Raw genomic sequence first — 20,172 nt, 5'->3', positions numbered from 1 at the left:
TAAATAACCACACACATGCTTTTCTTTCTTTTGGCTTCACAGTTTTAGTTAGAATATTGGCTTTTTGGGCGAATTCCAATGATTCAGATCATAATACAGGATTACTCTTCTGGAGACTGTGGGAAACAATAATACAATAAAATCTTTGACAGTCTATTCTGTTATAAAATGTAACACTAGCTTTTAAAAGGAGAACACTCTACTAAAAGTTATATCAACAAAAATAGTACTACACACACACACACACACACACACACACACACACACACACGTGCCACTTCAAACAATAGTTTTAACGATACTGAATTTCTCAATAAATTTTACTTACAATGACATAAGTGTGTTAATTAAAAACGGAGAGAAACAACCAGGGTAAAATGAATGAGCAGAGACAGGAAGAAAAATAAAGTCTAGCCACAAATATTTGCTCATTGTGGTACTTAATTCCTTAGCCCAGGAGATGAAATTTCAGTTTGTTTATAAGAACTAGCTAGTCCTTTCTCAGATGGCACAGTGGTTATCTGAATGTTTTTTCTATGAATGAAAACTTCATATTCCAGATGATAGCATTACAAGGACTGTTGTAGTTCCCTATCATGTTTCCAAATTATAAGGACTTTGCAACTTTTAGTCAGGTTGGAAATATATACCTCACAAAGAAGGGCGGCTGTAGCATATTCTGCACAGCGGCTCCTTCTAGCAGTCAGGACTTAGCTTTTGCTTGTAGGGAGACACTGGACTGGCTGGATCCTTCCTGGTTTCATTAGCATAGCCCAGCCCACTTCCACCACACGCCCAGAACTACCTCATTAACCATTGGGAATGCAGCCAAAAAACATAAGACGACAGTGAATATAAGGAGAATTACTGGCAAGGGAGCTGTAACCATCTCACCGCCGAACCCATTCCTTTTCCAAGATCAGAAAAGTAGTACATGAACAGGGACCCATTTCTTATTGAGATAAGAACTCAAGGTTTGAGTCTACAATTTTTATCTAGAATAATTAGCTGAACCACACAGTAAGGCATGCAGCTCAGTTGTATCCATTTGTGTTTCTGCTTCTCTCTCTCTCTCTCTCTCTCTCTCTCTCTCTCTCTCTCTCTCTCTCTCTCTCTCCTCCACTTATTTATTTTCTGGATAGCTTTGACATTGTAAACCACAGACGGATTGGAGCCTGGCATCGAAAGGAGGTGTTCTCCAACGATTTTTTTCTCTCTCCCTTGCCTGAAAAAGTTGACTACTACAGGAGGGAATCTGAGAAATGACGGGGGCAAAGAGGAAAAAGAGAAGCGTGCTGTGGGGCAAGATGCACACCCCCCACCGAGAAGACATTAAACAGTGGTGTAAGAGGCGCCTACCTATCTTGGAATGGGCACCGCAGTACAATCTGAAGGAAAACCTGCTTCCAGACACCGTGTCTGGCGTACTGTTGGCAGTTCAACAGGTGACACAAGGTAAGTGAGCATTCGGGTTTGCAGCTTTCTGCAGAGCGGATGTTACTCTGCTCCTTGGATGGGGGTTATGTTTGCGAGCTGACAGTTCAGCTAGTGAAACAGGCTTAATAAAATGGTCATTGACGTTAGGAAAAGAAGCAGAGTAGATGTCTCTGTGTAAGATTTTCCTAATTGCTTTTAAAATTGCTTGGCTTTTTCTGCCCCCCCCCCCCCCGGCTAGGAATTAAGCAATTAAGCAGCAACCCTTGAATGGAATTACGTGTTTTGCCATGTTAAAGTTCATAATGGTTCAGAGTAAGGAATTGGTGGTTGTGGGAAATGAGCTTTTATAATTTCACTGTGCTGACATAATTTCCCACCTTCATCGAATCAAGCTATAAGACACTTCCTGTTCTGAATACAATTGCTTTTGAGCCCAATTAGCAGCACACAGTTACCTGCCATAGCCTTGGGACTTGCTATAAAGCAGAGAACAAAGCTTTTTGTACATAAAGGAGACTTATTGCCAAGATCACTATTTGCAAAGAGAATCCTACAGGACTGCCGTGTGCCTGTTTACTTCTGAGGTGCAGTCCCTACAGGATTTGTGTCTCAATGAGAAATAATACTGTGGTAAAACATCCCCAGAGCAGATTTAAAAAGTGACATTCTGGATTAATCTGTGTGTACTCGTGTGTGTGTGTGTGCGCGCGCGCGCACACGCATGCCTTCTTTCCCTAAAGGTATGTTCACATGCGTTTTGGCTAAGTCAGGTAATAATGTTCTACCTGTAGCCAGAAAAGGAACCGATTTCTCAACTTCCAAGCTTTAAAACTTTGAAACAGCTTTCTTGGCAGACTCCAAGTGATTATATTTCCATGCAGTCTTACTACCTCCCTGGCTTTAACTATTATTTATTCTGTTCAATTATAAGTGTGCTTTTAATGAAATTATTCTGTAGCTGGAACAAGCTGGTTTGTGTGTTTGTGTTTTCCGCCTGATTAGGAACATCTGCACAGGGGGTTTAAGATCCACAGTACTATCATACTTTATGGAATCCAGTTTTACTGCTTAGCTCTGTGCTGCATTTTTAATGACTGCTTTGCCAATAGCAAAGTATAGTAGTCTTTAACAAATGGAAAGGTGATAGCAGGTCAGAGCATTTCCAGCCTTCCTTTTATTTGATTTTAAATTCCCCACGAAACACCCCTATATCACTTGAAAATTTAGCTCATGGTCTTAAACAAGTTGTCTCTCCCCAGATGTTTAGTTTCACCATATCCCATAAATTTATCTTGCTGTTATTTAATATAAAATAAAAGTGGAGTAATTAGGATGTTAGCAGAAGTTGTCTTTTTATGTTTGAAAAGCACCCAGCCACCAAGAACATTTGGAAATGTGATTCAGTCCCCTAGGCTCATCATTTGGATAAGGCTTAAAAGCCTTTGGTAGTTAGTTTGGTTTAGCTTTTGAGAGACTTTGTTTAATGATCAGGCATTACATTGATTAGGAACAAGTACATTGATAAGCTGAGGACAAGCACGGAGCTTACTCAGCCTCGTTCCATGAGAAGTTTGGATCAGGTCACGTGCTCTGTACATGGACAGTTAGACTGCCAGGAAGAATGTTGGTGTTTTTCCTGTCATGAGAAAAGGTTGATTCTTGCAAAGAGCCTTTTAAAATATGCATTTCTCATTATTTTTCAATCTCTTTTATTTAAAAGACTTCAAAGGTAAAATATGCATTGTAAGGGGCCCACTATTTAAAAGAATCCGGAGTTAACATTACCCTTTCCACAGGAGGCTTAAAACCAGTAAGTTTCTCAGGCCCTCATACCTGAGAGGTGGAGGAGTCAGGCCTTGAGTCCAAAGCCAACATGCTCAACATTTTCATTTTATTCTCTATACTGCCAAAATCATCAGGCTTTCTGTAATACTAATGTTATTTGTAATAGGAGACATTTTGGACAAGTCGACTGTCTGTCTCTGCAAATGAGGTCTATATTCAAGTTTCGTCTCTGAGGTTTTAGAGTCAAAGGAGAAGTGACAGAAAAAGCTGTCCCAGAAAGGGGAACAAGCAGACAGAGACTCTCTTGGATGTTGATGCTTGTTACCAGCCCTGGTATTGAGGGAACTTCGAAGAAAAAAGGAGTAAAGCTTACTCTTCTACCATAGTGCAAACAATAGGAACAGATCCTTTTAATCTACTGATACGAGAAATAATGCTCTGAATTCAAATTCTTTTAACCTATATGTCCTGAAAATGAATACGGTTCTACCTAGAAATCACTCTTCCTTTCTGTCTCTAGAAATAAATTTAAAATCAAGAAAACGAAAAGTATCCTGAATGATAACTATGAGATAGGTGTTATACATTTCTTAAAAAGATTTATTATTTATTTTATGTATGTGTGTACACTGTAGCTGTCTTCAGACACACCAGAAGAGGGCATAGGATCCCATTACAGATGGTTGTGAGCCACCATGTGGTTGCTGGGATTTGAACTCAGGACCTCTGGAAGAGAAAGAAGTCAGTGCTCTTAACCGCTGAGCCCTCTCTCTAGCCTTGTGTCACTTAATTTTATATATGCCTGACTCCTATGTCGCATTTCTCTGGGCTGTTCTTATAGATCCTTCTGTTTTTCCATCCTCGTATTTAGCCTTCTCTCCTAATGAACCTGGGTAGATTTTGCCACCTCTGCTTCCTATCAGACATCGTAGGACCTTTTATCAGACATTCCTAGCTTAAACACTCCAACCTTAGCCCCATCCTTAAAAGTGCTGTAGACAGTATCATCTGCATGAAGGATCTGACCACTATCACTCTGCTAAGGATGCTTTCCTCCCGATCGGAGAGCCGTCTATTAATCCACACCAACCTAGACTGTTCTCAAGCGCAGCAGACGCCAGAGTGCACCGTATCACAATGGACGGTCCAAAATCAAAACAAAGGGAACATTTGGTCTTCTAAGACCGGCACACTAGATAACGTCACCATCCTAACCATATTTACAGTGAATAGTAACAATAGGAAGTTTTAGGAACAAACGTACAATGTTGCCAAGAGATCTCTTGGCATCTACACCAAAAAGAAAGTCAGAGAGCATAAGCAACTTGCCTGAAGCCACACAGAAGATAAGTATTCAAGAACGTTTGACCGCAAGTAACCTGGTTCCAGAGTACCCTGCTTGCTTTTGCACCCAGCCTTCTTTCAGAGGAACTCCTGTTTGGTATTCTGAACGTTCCGCGTTCCCCCCATTTCTCCCATCTTCCCCTTCTACTGTAAGTCATCAGGTTTTTGTCTCAGTCCTCTAGATATTGCGATAGAGTTTGTGACTTCTGGGAAAATACCACAGACTAAGTCCAACTATAATTAAAGGATTTATTGATTGATTAACTGCTAGCAGGATGAACATTCTTTGAGCCAATTTTGAGATTGCCACCAAGGAGGGGTATGTAGAAGACTTTCAAAAGGGGAAAAACCACATGAAGACCTTCAGTGTCTATGCAAGCATACAAAACCTGTTCTTCTCTGCCAAGTTATGTGGTTGAGGCAACACAAAACAACCTCTGGGTATCTGTGTAAGCAAGTTACAGAAGCAAAAAAGAAAGCAGTTAGTTATATGTAACAAGTAGATAGTTATGGCTGTACATTTTTCCGTGGGTGCCACTAAGTCAGGGTTACTGGGAACTTATCTTTCAGGAACTCGAGTCAGAGACAAACAACTGGTAGGTAGCAAGATGGAGGCCTAGCATAAATGGAGCGTCTTTAGTCATAACATTATCTTTTCAGCCAAATAGTCTTGCTTCGTGTCCTTGCTCCTCTTTAGTGGGCTAAATTACTTAAATCATTTTCTGTGGCGCTCCATTGTCTCTTCTGCTTCCTGTAGATCTTATGTCACACTGCTGCCATTGCAATAATAATGATAACAATAACAACAACAATAATAATATGACCATATTGCTTCCCTGTGCATACTTTTTAATGCTCTTCTTTCTATTTCTGCTAAAATAAAAAAAATTTACTCACTCAGAATATCTTATTAAATGGTTAATTTTCTGGACCTCACAGTCTACAGCAACACTAAAAGAGCTCTCTCCTCTGAGAATCCCTCTTAGTCTCCTGGGAGGAGGAGTGTTTTCCTTCTCCTTCTCCTCCCTTTGTCCTTTCTACATATCTCTGTGATAGGCTCTACTTAATACACGGTATTGTAAACCTCTGATATAATTCTTTCCACAGTCTGTAGACTCTGAAAACAAAGACAATCTTCTCTTTGTGTTTTACCAACCAGTATATTGCCTAGCACAGGGGAGTACATTTTAAGTAAATATGGAAAGATTTAAGGCATTCCCTAAGTCAATGGTTGTCCTACTGTGGCGTGCTGACACTGTAGGAAAGATGTTGAATTCAATTTAAATCTTATGGCTTAAAAATAAATATAAGAAAAATAAATATTTCTTAAAAAGAAATATACTGATAGGGAAAGGGCATAAAATGGGAGTAACTGGGTTCTTCTCCCTTCCCTTTCTTGTATCCTTTTACACAGATCTCTTAAAGACTGTTGTCTTTGTCTCAAGAAATGTTGATTATTTAATTTTTCTTTTTCAAAACAATGTTTTTTTTGTTAATTCTTTGAGAACTCATGCAGTGTATTTCAATCACGTCCATTCTCTCCTCCAAACTTTTCCCAGATACCTGTTCCCCAACTTCATGCTCTCTCTCTTTCTCTGTCTCCAGCTCTTTCTCTCTGCCCTCCCTCCCTCCCTCCCCCCTCCCTCCCTCCATCTCTTCCTTCCTTCCTTCCTTCCTTCCTTCCTTCCTTCCTTCCTTCCTTCCTTCCTTCCTCCTTCCTTTTCGCTCACTTTTCAACCCGCTAAGTCCAATTGTATTGGCTGACCATCCCTGGGTGTGATGCCTGCCCTGGAGTGTCAAATAATGTTAATTTTTTGTCCAACCAGCACTAACAAGATGGATAGCGCATAGAAAAATTCAAATGCCTTCTCTTAAAAGGATAGAGAATATGGAAATCCTCCCTTTTATAAAGACCCTACCCTTAAGTAAAACATTCATAGGGGCATTATATTAAGCCTTAGGTTCTTAAACTCTATCGTTGGAACCTGCAGGCTTGGGAATTAGTCCAATATATTCTTTTATTGATCATGCCTTCTTTATCCTATACATTTTTTGTCACTTATCTTTAAAAAGGCAAGGAGAGATCCCACAGGTTTTCTCTGATTTCTTAAGGGTGAATTGCCTCTCACCAGTGTAAAACTAAACATTGATGTATTCATTTCAAAGAACAAAAAACAAAATAAACTTTATTCCCTTATCTCACCACAGTAAGATATTTTCTAGAAACTACTTGTAGGTATAAAGTAGTTTCTAAATTCAGGAGCTTTCATTACTTATTACTGTTACCAGGTAAGAACTATTCGTTAAAAGCAATATTCATTAATGGATGCTACGAAAGCCTGTTATAGGTTGAGTTGTATTATTATATCAACACGTATATAGGTTATTTATTGCTACCAAATGCCTTTATAGATGATGCCTTTATAGATGCCTGTAGTGACTGCAAGCTACTGGAATTGTTACCCACGTGACTGGCAAGGCAGCAGGTGGAATACTGGTCTGCACACCGTGTTGCTCACATTCTAGCCTGCATGGCTGATATGGCCTGACTGTTTGCGACATGGAAAGTCAAGCACAAGAGAAGAAGCAAACTCAGAGTGCGTCACTTAGCCCGTAAGAGCCACAGCTAATGAGAAGGGATGTGGGAGTACTTAGCTTGTACCTAGAGTTTTTGTCCCCAACCACGAAAACCTGAAGCTGCCATAGAGGCACCTGATGTTTGAACCAGAATGTTTTGGATGGCAGAAGAAAGATGAATAGTCCCAACAATTATGGAGACTGGATGGCAGCACTGGTACTAAGGTCCACATATGGAAGCCTAGCTTTATTGCACTCCCAAGAAGAGTTGAGTTGCATGGAGAATGAAAAATAGAAATTCCCGGATCCTCTTTATACTAGAAAGATTAATAACTCATCTGGAGATTCTCCCCAACATGCCTCAGGCACAGGGACATAGCATTCTATCATTGGTTATACATTTGTAACTCGGCTTCCTGGATTGTGCTGTCTTCCTGCTAGAAACCCTTCTCCATGAATAATGGCAGCCAGGTACTCCCAAGGAAGTCTCAAGCATAGTGTCTATGTTCTCTTCAACAATCTACAGAGAGGATCCACCACAGAAGATCTAGTGATACTTTGTCTGCTTCTCCCTCTCCACCCTTTCCCACATCCCATGTCTTACTCCCAAATGATAGCTCCAGATTCCATTTAGAACTTCTGACTTCGTTTTTCTTCAGTGTAAAAGAATGATGATCCAGTTACTAAAGGACCACTACGAAGGCAGTTCTTCCTAAAATGTTTAAGACTATATGCATGAAAGACCCAGGGCCTTCCTTGGTAGGTATCAAAAATGTGACACAATTTGTGGTAATTGTACTAAGTTGAGGACCAAGTATAATCGCTTTTGCAGCCTTTACTATATAAATGTCATTTCCACATCTGCCAGCAAGGCTCCATTCTTGGTGCTTTTAGTACCTGTAACTCACTTTTGCTTAGGGAAAGAAAGCTTATTGCGTTTTCAGTACATGAAGGTTAAGTGAGATATTACTTCTGGCTTTAGTGATAAATTCCATTTTCATCAGAAGCCTGATCGTATGTAGAGTAGACACTCTCCTTTGCAGGACAATTGGAACCACATGGAGAGTGCTGAGAGTTTAAAAATGGTGGCATCTGGGTATCATCTCTATTAATATCATGTTTTTCTAAAGGTGGTATCCAGGACTAGATTCACTGCCTGTGTGCTCTCTCTGTCTGTCTGTCTCTCCTCTCCTTTCTCCTCCCCTCCCCTCCCTTCCTCTTCCCTTTTCCCTCCCTCCCCTCCCCTTCCTCCCCCTCTTGTATGTCTCTCTCTCTTTATCTCTTTCTCTGTCTCTTTCCATTTCTTTCCTTACTCTCTCTCTCTTTCCTGCTGTTGACACAGGTACATTATGTAATGTTGGGGGGCACTGGGCCCACTTACAATTATGCTACATTTGGCTTATATTAATTATGGCTCAAGACGTGGTGACTGGCACATTGCCACACTTCTGGACAACGTCTAGTTCAGGAAAAGAGCTGCCCTCTACACACAGGGGCAGGGGTTTACAACATGGCAGAGTAGTCATTTATCATTTTTACATAGTAAAGACAATAAAAATAACTATGTGGTTCAGTAAGTTAGCCTGGGAACTGCTACATGTGTGGACCTCATGAAAAGATGACTCCCCTCATGCTGGGACTGATGACAGTAAGGATAATACACAGAGATGGCTTCCAGGGACCCTCAGCCTTGAAGATGAAGCCAACACAACAAAGGTCAGAACAGGGAGAAACAGCCTTGGAGATACACTGTCTTTTTATTTGCCTGCAGGCACTTTTTTGTTTGCTTATCCTGGTTTGCTTTCTTCTGATTGTTAGTGACACATTTTAGTGCTATCACAAACTAAGTGTGTTAGACAAATTGTTTCTAATCTTATGAAGCCCAGAGGGATAAATATTGTACTCTATAGCCACATAAGGTACAGACTTTGTGGCTCAGAACCATTGCTTTGTTGCCTCCAATTCTAGCATTGCTAAGACAGATTCCAACATGAGCCAGGATTCAGTCTGTGCTAATCTGTCTCTGTCTCTGTCTCTGTCTCTGTCTCTGTCTCTCTCTCTCTCTGTGTGTGTGTGTGTTAGTGTGTGTGTGTGTGTGTGTGTGTGTGTGTAAAAACACAACCTGAGTGAGCATACATAGGCTCTGAGGTTTTCCTGATCCCTCAGGCTCCTTTTCCTCATAACAGCTTGTGTATATGGTTTGTTGGATAAAGCCCACTCTGTGTGGCCAAAGCCAGAAGAAAGCTGTGATGGTGGAGAGACTACATGTACCCTGGGCCATTGTCCTTTCTCCAGAGGGACTCTTACAGATTGTTGGAATATCTCATGGTGGGAGAAGGAGGGCTCCAAGATTTAATCCTGGCCTGAGAACCTGTGATGAATTTACCAGTTAGCAGTTATGGTACAGGAGAAAGGACTTGAGTGAGACTCAGTGGTCAATAAAGGAGACAAAAAGCATGTGCCAGACTCAGTAACCGGTACTAAGGACCCTAAAGTCTCCTTTATTTTACTTGGTCCCTTCTCTCTGAACGCTGCCCTCTTTCAGATTACGCACATCTCTTACCCTAACTACTCTCAGGTCAGAGCACAGTTGCCGATGTTAACTGACTCCCCATTCTGAGTCCAATGGAGCAATTCCTGACTCTTCTAACTTTTCTCTTCCCACCAGATGCAACTCTATTCTTACCGACCACCAGCCTCAGAAGCAGGGTTCCATCCTGCCTCTCTCTCTGGGGTGGGGGCGACTCAATTGTGTAGCTGGGGCAGGGCTTGAATTTCTGATTCCCCTCTTTCTTCCACCTGAGGGCTGAAACACACTCATGTACCATAACACTCAGTAGGTCATTCAATGCTGGGCATGGGACCTAAAGCTGTGTTTATGTTGGGCATGCCTCCTACTAATTGATATATAGACCCGAACCCCCATCTTATCTTTTTTTTTCTTTTTTTCATCTTTATTGAATTGGATATTTCTGATTTACATTTCATTGTTATTATCTTTCCCAGTTTCCAGGCCAACATCCCCTAACCCCTCCAACTCCCCTTCTATATGGGTGTTCCCCTTCCCATCCTTCTCCCATTATCACCCTCCCCCCAAGAATCCCAATCACTGGGGGTCCAGCCTTGGCAGGACCAAGGGCTTCCCCTTCCACTGGTGCCCTTACTAGGATATTCATTGCTACCTATGAGGTCAGAGTCCAGGGTCAGTCCATGTATAGTCTTTGGGTAGTAGCTTAGTCCCTGGAAGCTCTGGTTGCTTGGCATTGTTGTTCATATGGGGTCTCGAGCCCCTTCAAGCTCTGTCAGTCCTTTCTCTGATTCCTTCAACGGGGGTCCCATTCTCAGTTCAGTGGTTTGCTGCTGGCATTTGCCTATGTATTTGCCATGTTCTGGCTGTGTCTCTCAGGAGAGATCTACATCCGGTTCCTGTCAGCCTGCACTTCTTTGTTTTATCCATCTGATCTACTTTGGTGGCTGTATATGTATGGGCCACATGTGGGGCAGGCTCTGAATGGGTGTTCCTTTAGCCTCTGTTCTAAACTTTGCCTCTCTATTCCCTCCCAAGGGTATTTTTGTTCCCCTTTTAAAGAAGGTGTGAAGCATTCACATTTTGGTCATCCTTTTTGAATTCATGTGTTCTGTGTATCTAGGGTAATTTGAGCATTTGGGCTAATAGCCACTTATCAATGAGTGCATACCATGTATGTCTTTCTGTGATTGGGTTAGCTCACTCAGGATGATATTTTCCAGTTCCAGCCATTTGCCTACGAATTTCATAAAGTCGTTGTTTTTGATAGCTGAGTAATATTCCATTGTGTAGATGTACCACATTTTCTGTATCCATTCCTCTGTTGAAGGGCATCTGGGTTCTTTCCAGCTTCTGGCTATTATAAATAAGGCTGCAATGAACATAGTGGAGCACGTGTCTTTTTTATATGTTGGGGCATCTTTTGGGTATATGCCCAAGAGAGGTATAGCTGGATCCTCAGGTTGCCGGAGTTTTTGATTTTAGCCATTCTGACTGGTGTGAGGTAGAATCTCAGGGTTGTTTTGATTTGCATTTCCCTTATGACTAAAGATGTTGAACATTTCTTTAGGTGCTTCTCAGCCATTCGATATTCCCCAGCTGTGATTTCTTTGTGTAGCTCTGAACCCCATTTTTAATAGGGTTATTTGTCTCCCTGCAGTCTAACTTTGTGAGTTCTTTGTATATTTTGGATATGAGCCCTCTATCAGTTGTAGGATTAACAAAGATCTTTTCTCAATCTATTGGTTGTTGTTTTGTCCTAAGGACAGTGTCCTTTGCCTTACAGAAGCTTTGCAGTTTTATGAGATCCCATTTGTCGATTCTTGATCTTAGAGCATAAGCCATTGGTGTTTTGTTCAGGAAATTTTCTCCAGTACCCATGTGTTCGAGACTCTTCCTCACTTTTTCTTCTATTGGTTTGAGTGTATCTGGTTTGATGTGGAGGTTCTTGATCCACTTGGACTTAAGCTTTGTACAGGGTGATAAGCATGGGTCAATCTGCATTCTTCTACATGCTGACCTCCAGTTGAACCGGCACCATTTGCTGAAAATGATACCTTTTTTCCATTGGAAGGTTTTGGCTCCTTTGTCAAAAATCAAGTGTCCATAGGTATGTGGATTCATTTCTGGGTTATCTGTCTGTCTCTGTACCAATACCATACAGTTTTTTTTTTATCACTATTGCTCTGTAATACTGCTTGAGTTCAGGGATAGTGATTCCCCTGGAAGTCCTTTTATCATTGAGGACAGTTTTAGCTATCCTCGGTTTTTTTGTTAGTCCAGATGAATTTGCAAATTGTTCTGTCTAACTCTATGAAGAATTGGATTGAAATTTTGATGCTATTGCATCGAATCTGTAGATCACTTTTGGTAAAATGGCCATTTTTACTATGTTAATCCTGCCAATCCATGAGCATGGGAGAGCTTTCCATCTTCTGAGATCTTCTTCAGTTTCTTTCTTCAGAGGCTTGAAGTTCTTATTGTACAGATCTTTCACTTGCTTGGTTAAAGTCACACCGAGGTATTTTATATTATTTGGGACTGTTATGAAGGGTGTCGTTCCCCTAATTTCTTTTTCAGCTTGTTTCTCTTTTGTGTAGAGGAAGGCTACTCATTTATTTGAATTAATTTTATACCAAGCCACTTTGCTGAAGATGTTTATCAGGTTTAGTAGTTCTCTGGTGGAACTTTTGGGATCACTTAAATATAATATCATAGCATCTGCAAACAATGATATTTTGATTTCTTCCTTTCCAATCTGTATCCCTTTGATCTCCTTTTGTTGTCTGATTGCTCTGGCTAGAACTTCAAGAACTATATTTAATAAGTAGGGAGAGAGTGGGCAACCTTGTCTAGTCCCTGATTTTAGTGGGATTGCTTCGAGTTTCTCTCCATTTATTTTAATATTAGCTACTGGTTTGCTGTATATGGCTTTTACTATGTTTAGTATGGGCCTTGAATTCCTGGTATTTCCAGGACTTTTATCATGAAGGTGTGTTGAATTTTGTCAAATTCTTTCTCAGCATGCAATGAAATGATCACGTGGTTTTTTATCTTTCAGTTTGTTTATATAGTGGATTACGTTGATGGTTTTCCATATATTAAACCATCCCTACATGCTTAGGATGAAGCCTACTTGATCGTGATGGATGATTGTTTTCATGTGTTCTTAGATTCGGTTTGCCAGAATTTTATCAAGTGTTTTTACATCAATATTCATAAGGGAAATTGGTCTGAAGTTCTCTTTCTTTGTTGGGTCTTTGTGTGGTTTAGGTATAAGACTAATTGTAGCTTCATAGAAGGAATTAGGTGGCGCTCCATCTATTTCAATTTTGTGGAATAGTTTGGATAATATTGGTATGAGGCCTTCTATGAAGGTCTGATAGAATTCTGCACTGAAGTATCTGGACCTGGGCTCTTGCTGGTTGGATGACTTTTAATGACTGCTTCTATTTCTTTAGGTGTTATGGAGTTGTTTAAATGGTTTATTTGTTCCTAATTTAACTTCGGTACCTGGTATCTGTCTAGAAATTGTCCATTTCATCCAGATTTTCAAGTTTTGTTGAATATAGGCTTTTATAGTAAGATCTGATGATTTTTCGAATTTCCTCTGAATCTGTAGTTATGTCTCCCTTTTCATTTCTGATTTTGTTAATTTGGACGCACTCTCTGTGTCCTCTCGTTAGTCTGGCTAAGGGTTTATCTATCTTGTTGATTTTCTCAAAGAACCAACTTTTGGTTCTGTTGATTCTTTCTATGGTCCTTTTTGTTTCTACTTGGTTGATTTCAGCTCTGAGTTTGATTATTTCCTGCCTTCTACTCCTCCTGGGTGTATTTGCTTCTTTTTGTTCTAGAGCTTTTAGGTGTGCTGTCAAGCTGCTGACATATGCTCTCTCCTGTTTATTTCTGCAGGCACTCAGCGCTATGAGTTTTCCTCTTTGCACAGCTTTTATTGTGTCCCATAAGTTTGGGTATGTTGTCATTGAATTAAATTGTCATTGTCATTAAATTCTAAGAAGTCTGTAATTTCTTTATTTCTTCCTTGACCAGGTTATCATTGAGTAGAGCATTGTTCAACTTCCATGTACATGTTTGCGTTCTTTCCTTATTGTTATTGAAGACCAGCTTTAGCCCGTGGTGATCTCATAGGATGCATGGGATTATTTCTATCTTTCTGTATCTGTTGAGGCCTGTTTTTTGCCCCATTATATGGTCAATATTGGAGAAAGTATCATGAGGTGTTGACAAGAAGGTATATCCTTTTGCTTTAGGATAGAATGTTCTATAAATATCCGTTAAGTCCATTTGGCTCATGACTTCTCTTAGTCTATGTCTCTGTTTAATTTCTGTTTCCATGATCTGTCCATTGATGAGAGTGGGGTGTTGAAATCTCCTACTATTATTGTGTGAGGTGCAATGTGTGTTTTGAGCTTTAGTAAAGTTTCTTTTATGTATGTAGGTGCCCTTGCATTTGGAGCATAGATATCTAGGATTGAGACTTCACCTTGGAGGATTTTTCCTTTGTTGAATATGAAGTGTCCTTCCTTATTCTTTTGATGACTTTTGGTTGAAAATCGATTTTATTAGATATTAGAATGGCTACTCCAGCTTCCTTCTTCAGACCATTTGGTTGGAAAGTTGTTTTTTAGCCTTTTACTCTGAGTTAGTGTCTGTCTTTGTTTCTGAGGTGTGTGTTTCCTGTAGGCAGCAAAATGCTGGGTCCTCATTACATGTCCAGTTTGTTAATCTGTGCCTTTTATTGTTATTGAGTCCATTAGTGTTGAGAGATATTAAGGAATCATGATTGTTGCTTCCCGTTATCTTCGTATTTGGAGGTGAGATTATGTTTGTGAGATTGTGTTCTCTTTGTTTTGTTGCAAAACGATTACTTTCTTGGTTTTTCCAGGGTGTTGCTTGCCTCCTTGTGTTGGGCTTTACCATTTATTATCCTTTGTAGGGCTGGATTTGTAGAAAGATATTGTGTAAATTTGGTTTTGTCATGGAATATCTTGGTTTCTCCATCTATGTTAATTGAGAGTTTTGCTGGATACAGTAACCTGGGCTGGCATTTGCATTCTCTTAGGGTCTGTATGACATCTGTTCAGGATCTTCTGTCTTTCATAATCTCTGTTGAGATGTATGGTCTAATTCTGATATGTCTGCCTTTATATGTTACTTGTCCTTTTTCCCTTACTGCTTTTAATATTTTTTCTTTGTTTTGTGCATTTGGTGTTTTGACTATTACGTGATGGGAGGATTTTCTTTTCTCGTCCAATCTATTTGGAGTTCTGTAGGCTTCTCGTATGTTTATGGGCATCTCTTTCTTTAGGTTAGGGAAGATTTCTTCTATGATTTTGTTGAAGATATTTAGTGGTCCTTTGAGTTGGGTTTCTTCACTCTCTTCTATACCTATTATCCTTAGGTTTGATCTTCTCATTGTGTCTTGCATTTCCTGTATCTTTTGAGCCAGTAGCTCTTTCTGGTTTAGATTATCTTTGACAGTTGAGTCAATGATTTCTATGGAATCTTCTGCCCCTGAGATTCTCTCTTCTATTGTATTCTGTTGGTGATGCTTGTATCTATGGCTCATTGTCTCTTCCTTTGGTTTTCTATATCTACGGTTGTCTCCCTTTGTGCTTTATTTTTCTCTTTCCATTTTCAATTCCCTCACCTGTCTGTTCGTGTTTTCTTGTCGTTCTTTCAGGGATTTTTGTGTTTCCTCTTTAAGGGCTTCTACTTGTTTACTTGTGTTTTCCTGCATTTCTCTAAGGGAGTTCTTTAGACCTTTCTTAAAGTCCTTCATCATCATGATCAAATCTGATTTTAAATCTAGATCTTGCTTTTCTGGTGTGTTTGGATATTCAGTGTTTGCTTTGGTGGGAGAATTGGGCTCTGATGATGCCATCTAGTTTTGGTTTCTGTTGGTTGGGTTCCTGCGTTTGCCTCTTGTCATCAGGTTGTCTCTTGTGGTACTTTGTTTTGCTATTCCTGACAGTGGCTTGATCGTCCTATAGGCTTGTGTGTCAGGAGTGCTGTAGACCTGTTTTCTTTTTTTCTTTCAGCCAGCTATGGGAACAGAGTGTTCTACTTTCTGTCTCTCGGCTGTTCCTTTGAGCTGGAACCAGAAGGGCCTGCCCCTGCTTCTCCTGGGTCCCTGTGCACAGGGGGCCCAGATGGCACTAGGTGTTTTCCTTTAGAGTCAGTAATGTGGGCAGAGAGTAGTCTCTCGTTTCCCAGGCATGTCTGCCCCTCTGAAGTCTAGCTCTCCCTCCCATGGGATTTGGGTGCAGGGAGCTGTTTGACCATGCCCATTCAGATCTGAACGCATTCTGGACTGCAGGGCCCCTGCAGCTTGACTGCCCCTCTCTTCCTGTGCCCAGAGGCCCTATGCAGTTTCCTCTTGGGCCAGGGATGTGGGCAAAGGTGGGCAGAAGTGGCAGTCTCTCCTGCCCTGACGTTTCAGGTTTGCCCACACTTCTGGGCTATCAGCTCTCTCTTCCAACGGGTTTAGGAGCAGGGAGCTGTGGGCTGGGATTAGCGAGGTTTGGGTGCTGGGCACCCCCATCTTATCTTAGCATCCATTTTTTTCTAAACACAAGGCAGAGTGGTGTCACTTCTCCTGACCTTATACTTGACTATGTTTTATGTACTGTCTGCACCTTCTGTTTTCAGGAGCTGATCTATTTTTGTGGCTTGAGGTCTCTTTTCTGCTAGTACATTATAGATGTACATTTACAGTTCAATATATTTTTTCTTCCTCAAACTAGACATTTTATCCAATGGTTTGTTGACCACTATGTCAATGTTTTTCAGAGACATACTTAAACTGAGAGCATCATTTTCTTTTCTCAATCCAGTCCCTATCCTCCATTTTTTTCTTACAGTGAAAGCCACGCACCCCACCCCCATCTGCCCAGTTGTCAATGCCAAAAACCTGGAAATTAATTTACTTTTCCTCTCATCAGCCATATTCTATTAACCACATTTTGAAAATTCCTCCTCACAAACAGTACCGAATGTATTTTCGGCAACTACCTTGTCAGTAGACATATAACTAATCTTCACCAAATACTCAAAATATGACCCATGAAATAAACCTTCAATGAATATTATATTGATTTTTTTCTTTTATTGGATTTTTAATTTACATTTTAAAAGTTGTCCCCTTTCTTGGTTTCCCCTCCAGAAACCCATTATCCCATCACCCTTAACCCTGCTTCTGTGAGGGTGCTCCCTCACCCACATACCCTCTCCCTCCCACTTCCCTGCCCTGACATTCCCCTACACTGGGACACTGAGCCTTGACAGGACCAAGGGTCTCTCCTCCCATTGATGCCTGACAAGGCCATTCTCTGTTACATATAACAATCTTAAGAATTCAACAATCAGTTATGCAGTTTTGTACAGCAGAAGGAATACTTAAATGCAGATCTCTCTGATACCCAAGCCCATCTTTCTACCCTCAGAACCCCACATTCCTTCTTGTCCTGTTTGAGTGTCTTATCACTTCTTGTTTGGCTATTATCTTTTCAAATTCAAAATAATTTTGGGAACATGGAGAAGCTCTTGGTCTACTACCATTTCTAATATTTAAGTTCCTGGGTCTATTAATCCTGATGATTCTGGAACATGGTAATTCTTTATTGAGATCTCAAGGGTATAGGAAATTACCTCATAACATGTTGTGACTTATATAACCTTTTCACTAATGAGGACCACTGACTTTGATTCAATAGTTTTCTGTGAAGAAAAGTGTGTGTGTTTGTTGGAATTGTTTTTACACATTCGTGGCTCTCAACTATGTGTAAATTTCCTCTGGGAAACCTACTTATAATGCTATTTAATCACAAGCCTGTTGATAGTGTGAACCAGACAGCTGTCTATGCTCTGTCTTGCTGATAATCAAGCTAAGACCACCACAAACTAGTTACCAGATGGAAATACCATTCACCATTACCCACATGGTTTGGATTTAAATTTTGTCCAAATCTTGGAAGTAGTCACCATGACCTAATTTTTTTTCAAAAGTGCTAAAATATGCCTCACCAAGGTTCTTCATTCATTTCTATTAAAAATATTTGACTGATTATACAACCTTTTGCTATGCTCTTGGAAAGACAGAAAAGTCTTACAGCAATCTATTCCACAAGGGGCTTATTATTTTTTCTCTCCTCAGAAATGTGTACAGAGTGTATGAGAATATGATCTTGTTATTACAACCTTGAAGATATCATTCTCCTGTGGGCTTTTGTAAGGGTGGGAACCTTTTCTTAATGAAGGTTGGTAGAGTATTGGTTTCAGATGATTTTTACCTTGAATAGGTTATAAAATCTAGGGACCTGCCCCAAATAATTTGTTTTTATTCAAGAGCACGAAAACTAGTACTATCTCATCTACGTAATGTAACATAGCATTAAATGAATGATTGGTGGTAAAAATTGGGGGAACAAAATATCTATTACGATGCTACCAAGGTTTTGTTTGATACAGACACATGGCATTAAAACACAGGTCCCTATTCATCACCTTTCCTTTAGAGGGACTCTCTAAATGCTCTGTCTACAAGGGGAGTTTAGAGAATAATAACTGCTTAGTTAGATAAGTTAGCAGAGAGAGCACAGCTCTGACTACACTAGAGAGGACAGATCTGACAGCTAGGGTCTGAAGGTGCTGTGGGAAATGTGAGGCAAGCATGTTGAGTTTACTCTTAGGTGAGATCTAATCTGTTCACCATGCTCAATATATGATTAAATGGTAGAAGAGAGAAAAAACTCCTAGCATGTGCATCACCTTCTCTTCTCAGGAAAGGTGTCTTCTTTAGTTGGTTCAACTTATATTTCTCTAATTAGCAGCACTCCTCTTGAGAGGGGAAGGGGAAGCTAATGGAAAAAAGGGATCGAGGGACTTCTGTTCTACACCTTGCGCTGAATTCGTGTCACTGTTTTGTGAAAACAGAGCTGTAGATGGAAGTTCCCAGAGGGATACTGCCCCTTCAACCAAACTGCTACAAAGCTGATTAACCAATCAGAACTTTAGTAGTGCAGTTTGTAACGTTGCAGGTGCAGAGCCATATTTTCTTGGGCCCTCTAAATAGCCACTCACCTGACCTGTACCTGACCTAACTGCTTTGTGACCATTAGGTAAATCATTTGCTATGTAGTGCACGAGTTTGCCTTTGTAATGTAGTAACTTAGCAGATCATTATGGCCCCCCAATCTAAGAGCTAAAAGTGTCAGCCAATAGCTCTGAGATTCTCGCTGCTTTACTACAGCCCACCTCCCCAGTGTTCCAGCCATTGTTTTTCAAGTGTCATGATTTATAGCTTTCTTTGCTTTTTGTTTTTTGTTTTTGACTATAAAAACTTCATGGAATAGCTAAGACACTGGGAGTAACCCAAATCTGTGTTCCTAGGCCACACCCACTCATACTTAGCTCCAGAATAAACCAACTCTTTGAGGTGACAGTTGTGTTTTTATACTGATAGAACTTTGACCTAAGACCGGTGTCAGGGTCAGGAATGCTGTTTAAGACCAACTCAGTCACCTGGATTTGGGAGTGTAAAGTTTATCATCTGAATGTCAGCTGTGGGGCTAAACAGAAAGAGTACAACTGTCACTGTCAGAGCAACTTGAGATCTGAACCTGTCTAAGACTCCATGATAAATGGGTTTGAGTTACAGGTTAGAGAACTAGCTGGGTTGACACATCTGAGAGTCTGTTCTGGGTTTCTAGGTCATTGTGCAGCTAGGCCTTGGTGCTTGTGTGAGGCTTTTATGTGCTAGTGGGTGTCCATCCTGCCCTCTCTTAGATGTTACAGTGTGGGAAAAAGGCACCAGCTCAGAGGGCAGAAGCACTCCATGTCTAACTGGGCAGTGGCAAGCTATTGGCACCATGCACTTCTCTGATTTGGTACTTCCTTGTCTTCACAAGGGCCTTAGTGTTTGGTATAGAATACTTATCCACTTGAATCACACAAGCTACCTAATCCCCTTTGGGAGCAGCTAGATTATCCTTAGGAAATTAACCCCTTCCAAGTCATAGAGCTATGTGTAATCTATTCCCCAAGAGAAAATTAAACCACACTCAGCAAAGAAGTTATTGCATTAAATGTGTGGTCTCATCATGTGTGCTATAGAATTCTTTCTATGAAGAGATCACTTTACCCTACTCCATGGCAATAATTCAGTTATGAGCATGACAATATAGGAGGCATTACTCTACAAATACTAAAGAGTAAAAGGTGCAGTTCTGGGGAGATAAATCAGTTGGTAAAGTACTTGCTGTGTGCTTGAGTTCATATCTCCAGTACACAAGTAATAAGATAGAGTATATGACTGTAATCCCAGCAATGACAAGATAGAGGCAAGAGGAACCCCATAGGCTGCTGAACAGATGGTGTAGTGGAACCAGTGATCTCTACATTGAGTAAGAGACCCTGGGGTAAACATATGACATCAGTTTCTGACCTCACATGCACCCATGTATATATGGGTGCACACATGT

At 40.5% G+C, this 20,172-nt stretch overlaps 1 protein-coding gene across 9 annotated transcripts in view; it reads left to right on the top strand.

Annotated features, from left to right (window-relative positions):
* The first annotated feature begins 699 nt into the window (after positions 1–699).
* Positions 700–20,172, top strand: part of Slc26a7 (solute carrier family 26 member 7) — a 137,458-nt gene continuing 117,985 nt past the window's right edge. For 2 of the 9 annotated variants that reach the window (XM_063287290.1, XM_063287289.1), the window contains exon 1: positions 995–1,455. In XM_063287290.1, coding sequence (XP_063143360.1) covers positions 1,263–1,455 — 193 coding nt within the window. In that variant the 5' untranslated portion in view covers positions 995–1,262. Of the gene's footprint in view, positions 975–994; positions 1,456–20,172 lie in introns of those variants that run through there. The other 7 variants (XM_008763531.4, XM_063287292.1, XM_063287291.1 and 4 more) reach the window with 7 other exon arrangements.

Source organism: Rattus norvegicus, chromosome 5 (assembly GCF_036323735.1).
Source record: "Rattus norvegicus strain BN/NHsdMcwi chromosome 5, GRCr8, whole genome shotgun sequence".
NCBI lineage: Eukaryota > Metazoa > Chordata > Mammalia > Rodentia > Muridae > Rattus > Rattus norvegicus.
Note: the sequence above shows the minus strand (reverse complement) of the source record. Positions and strands in the feature narration are given on the sequence as shown.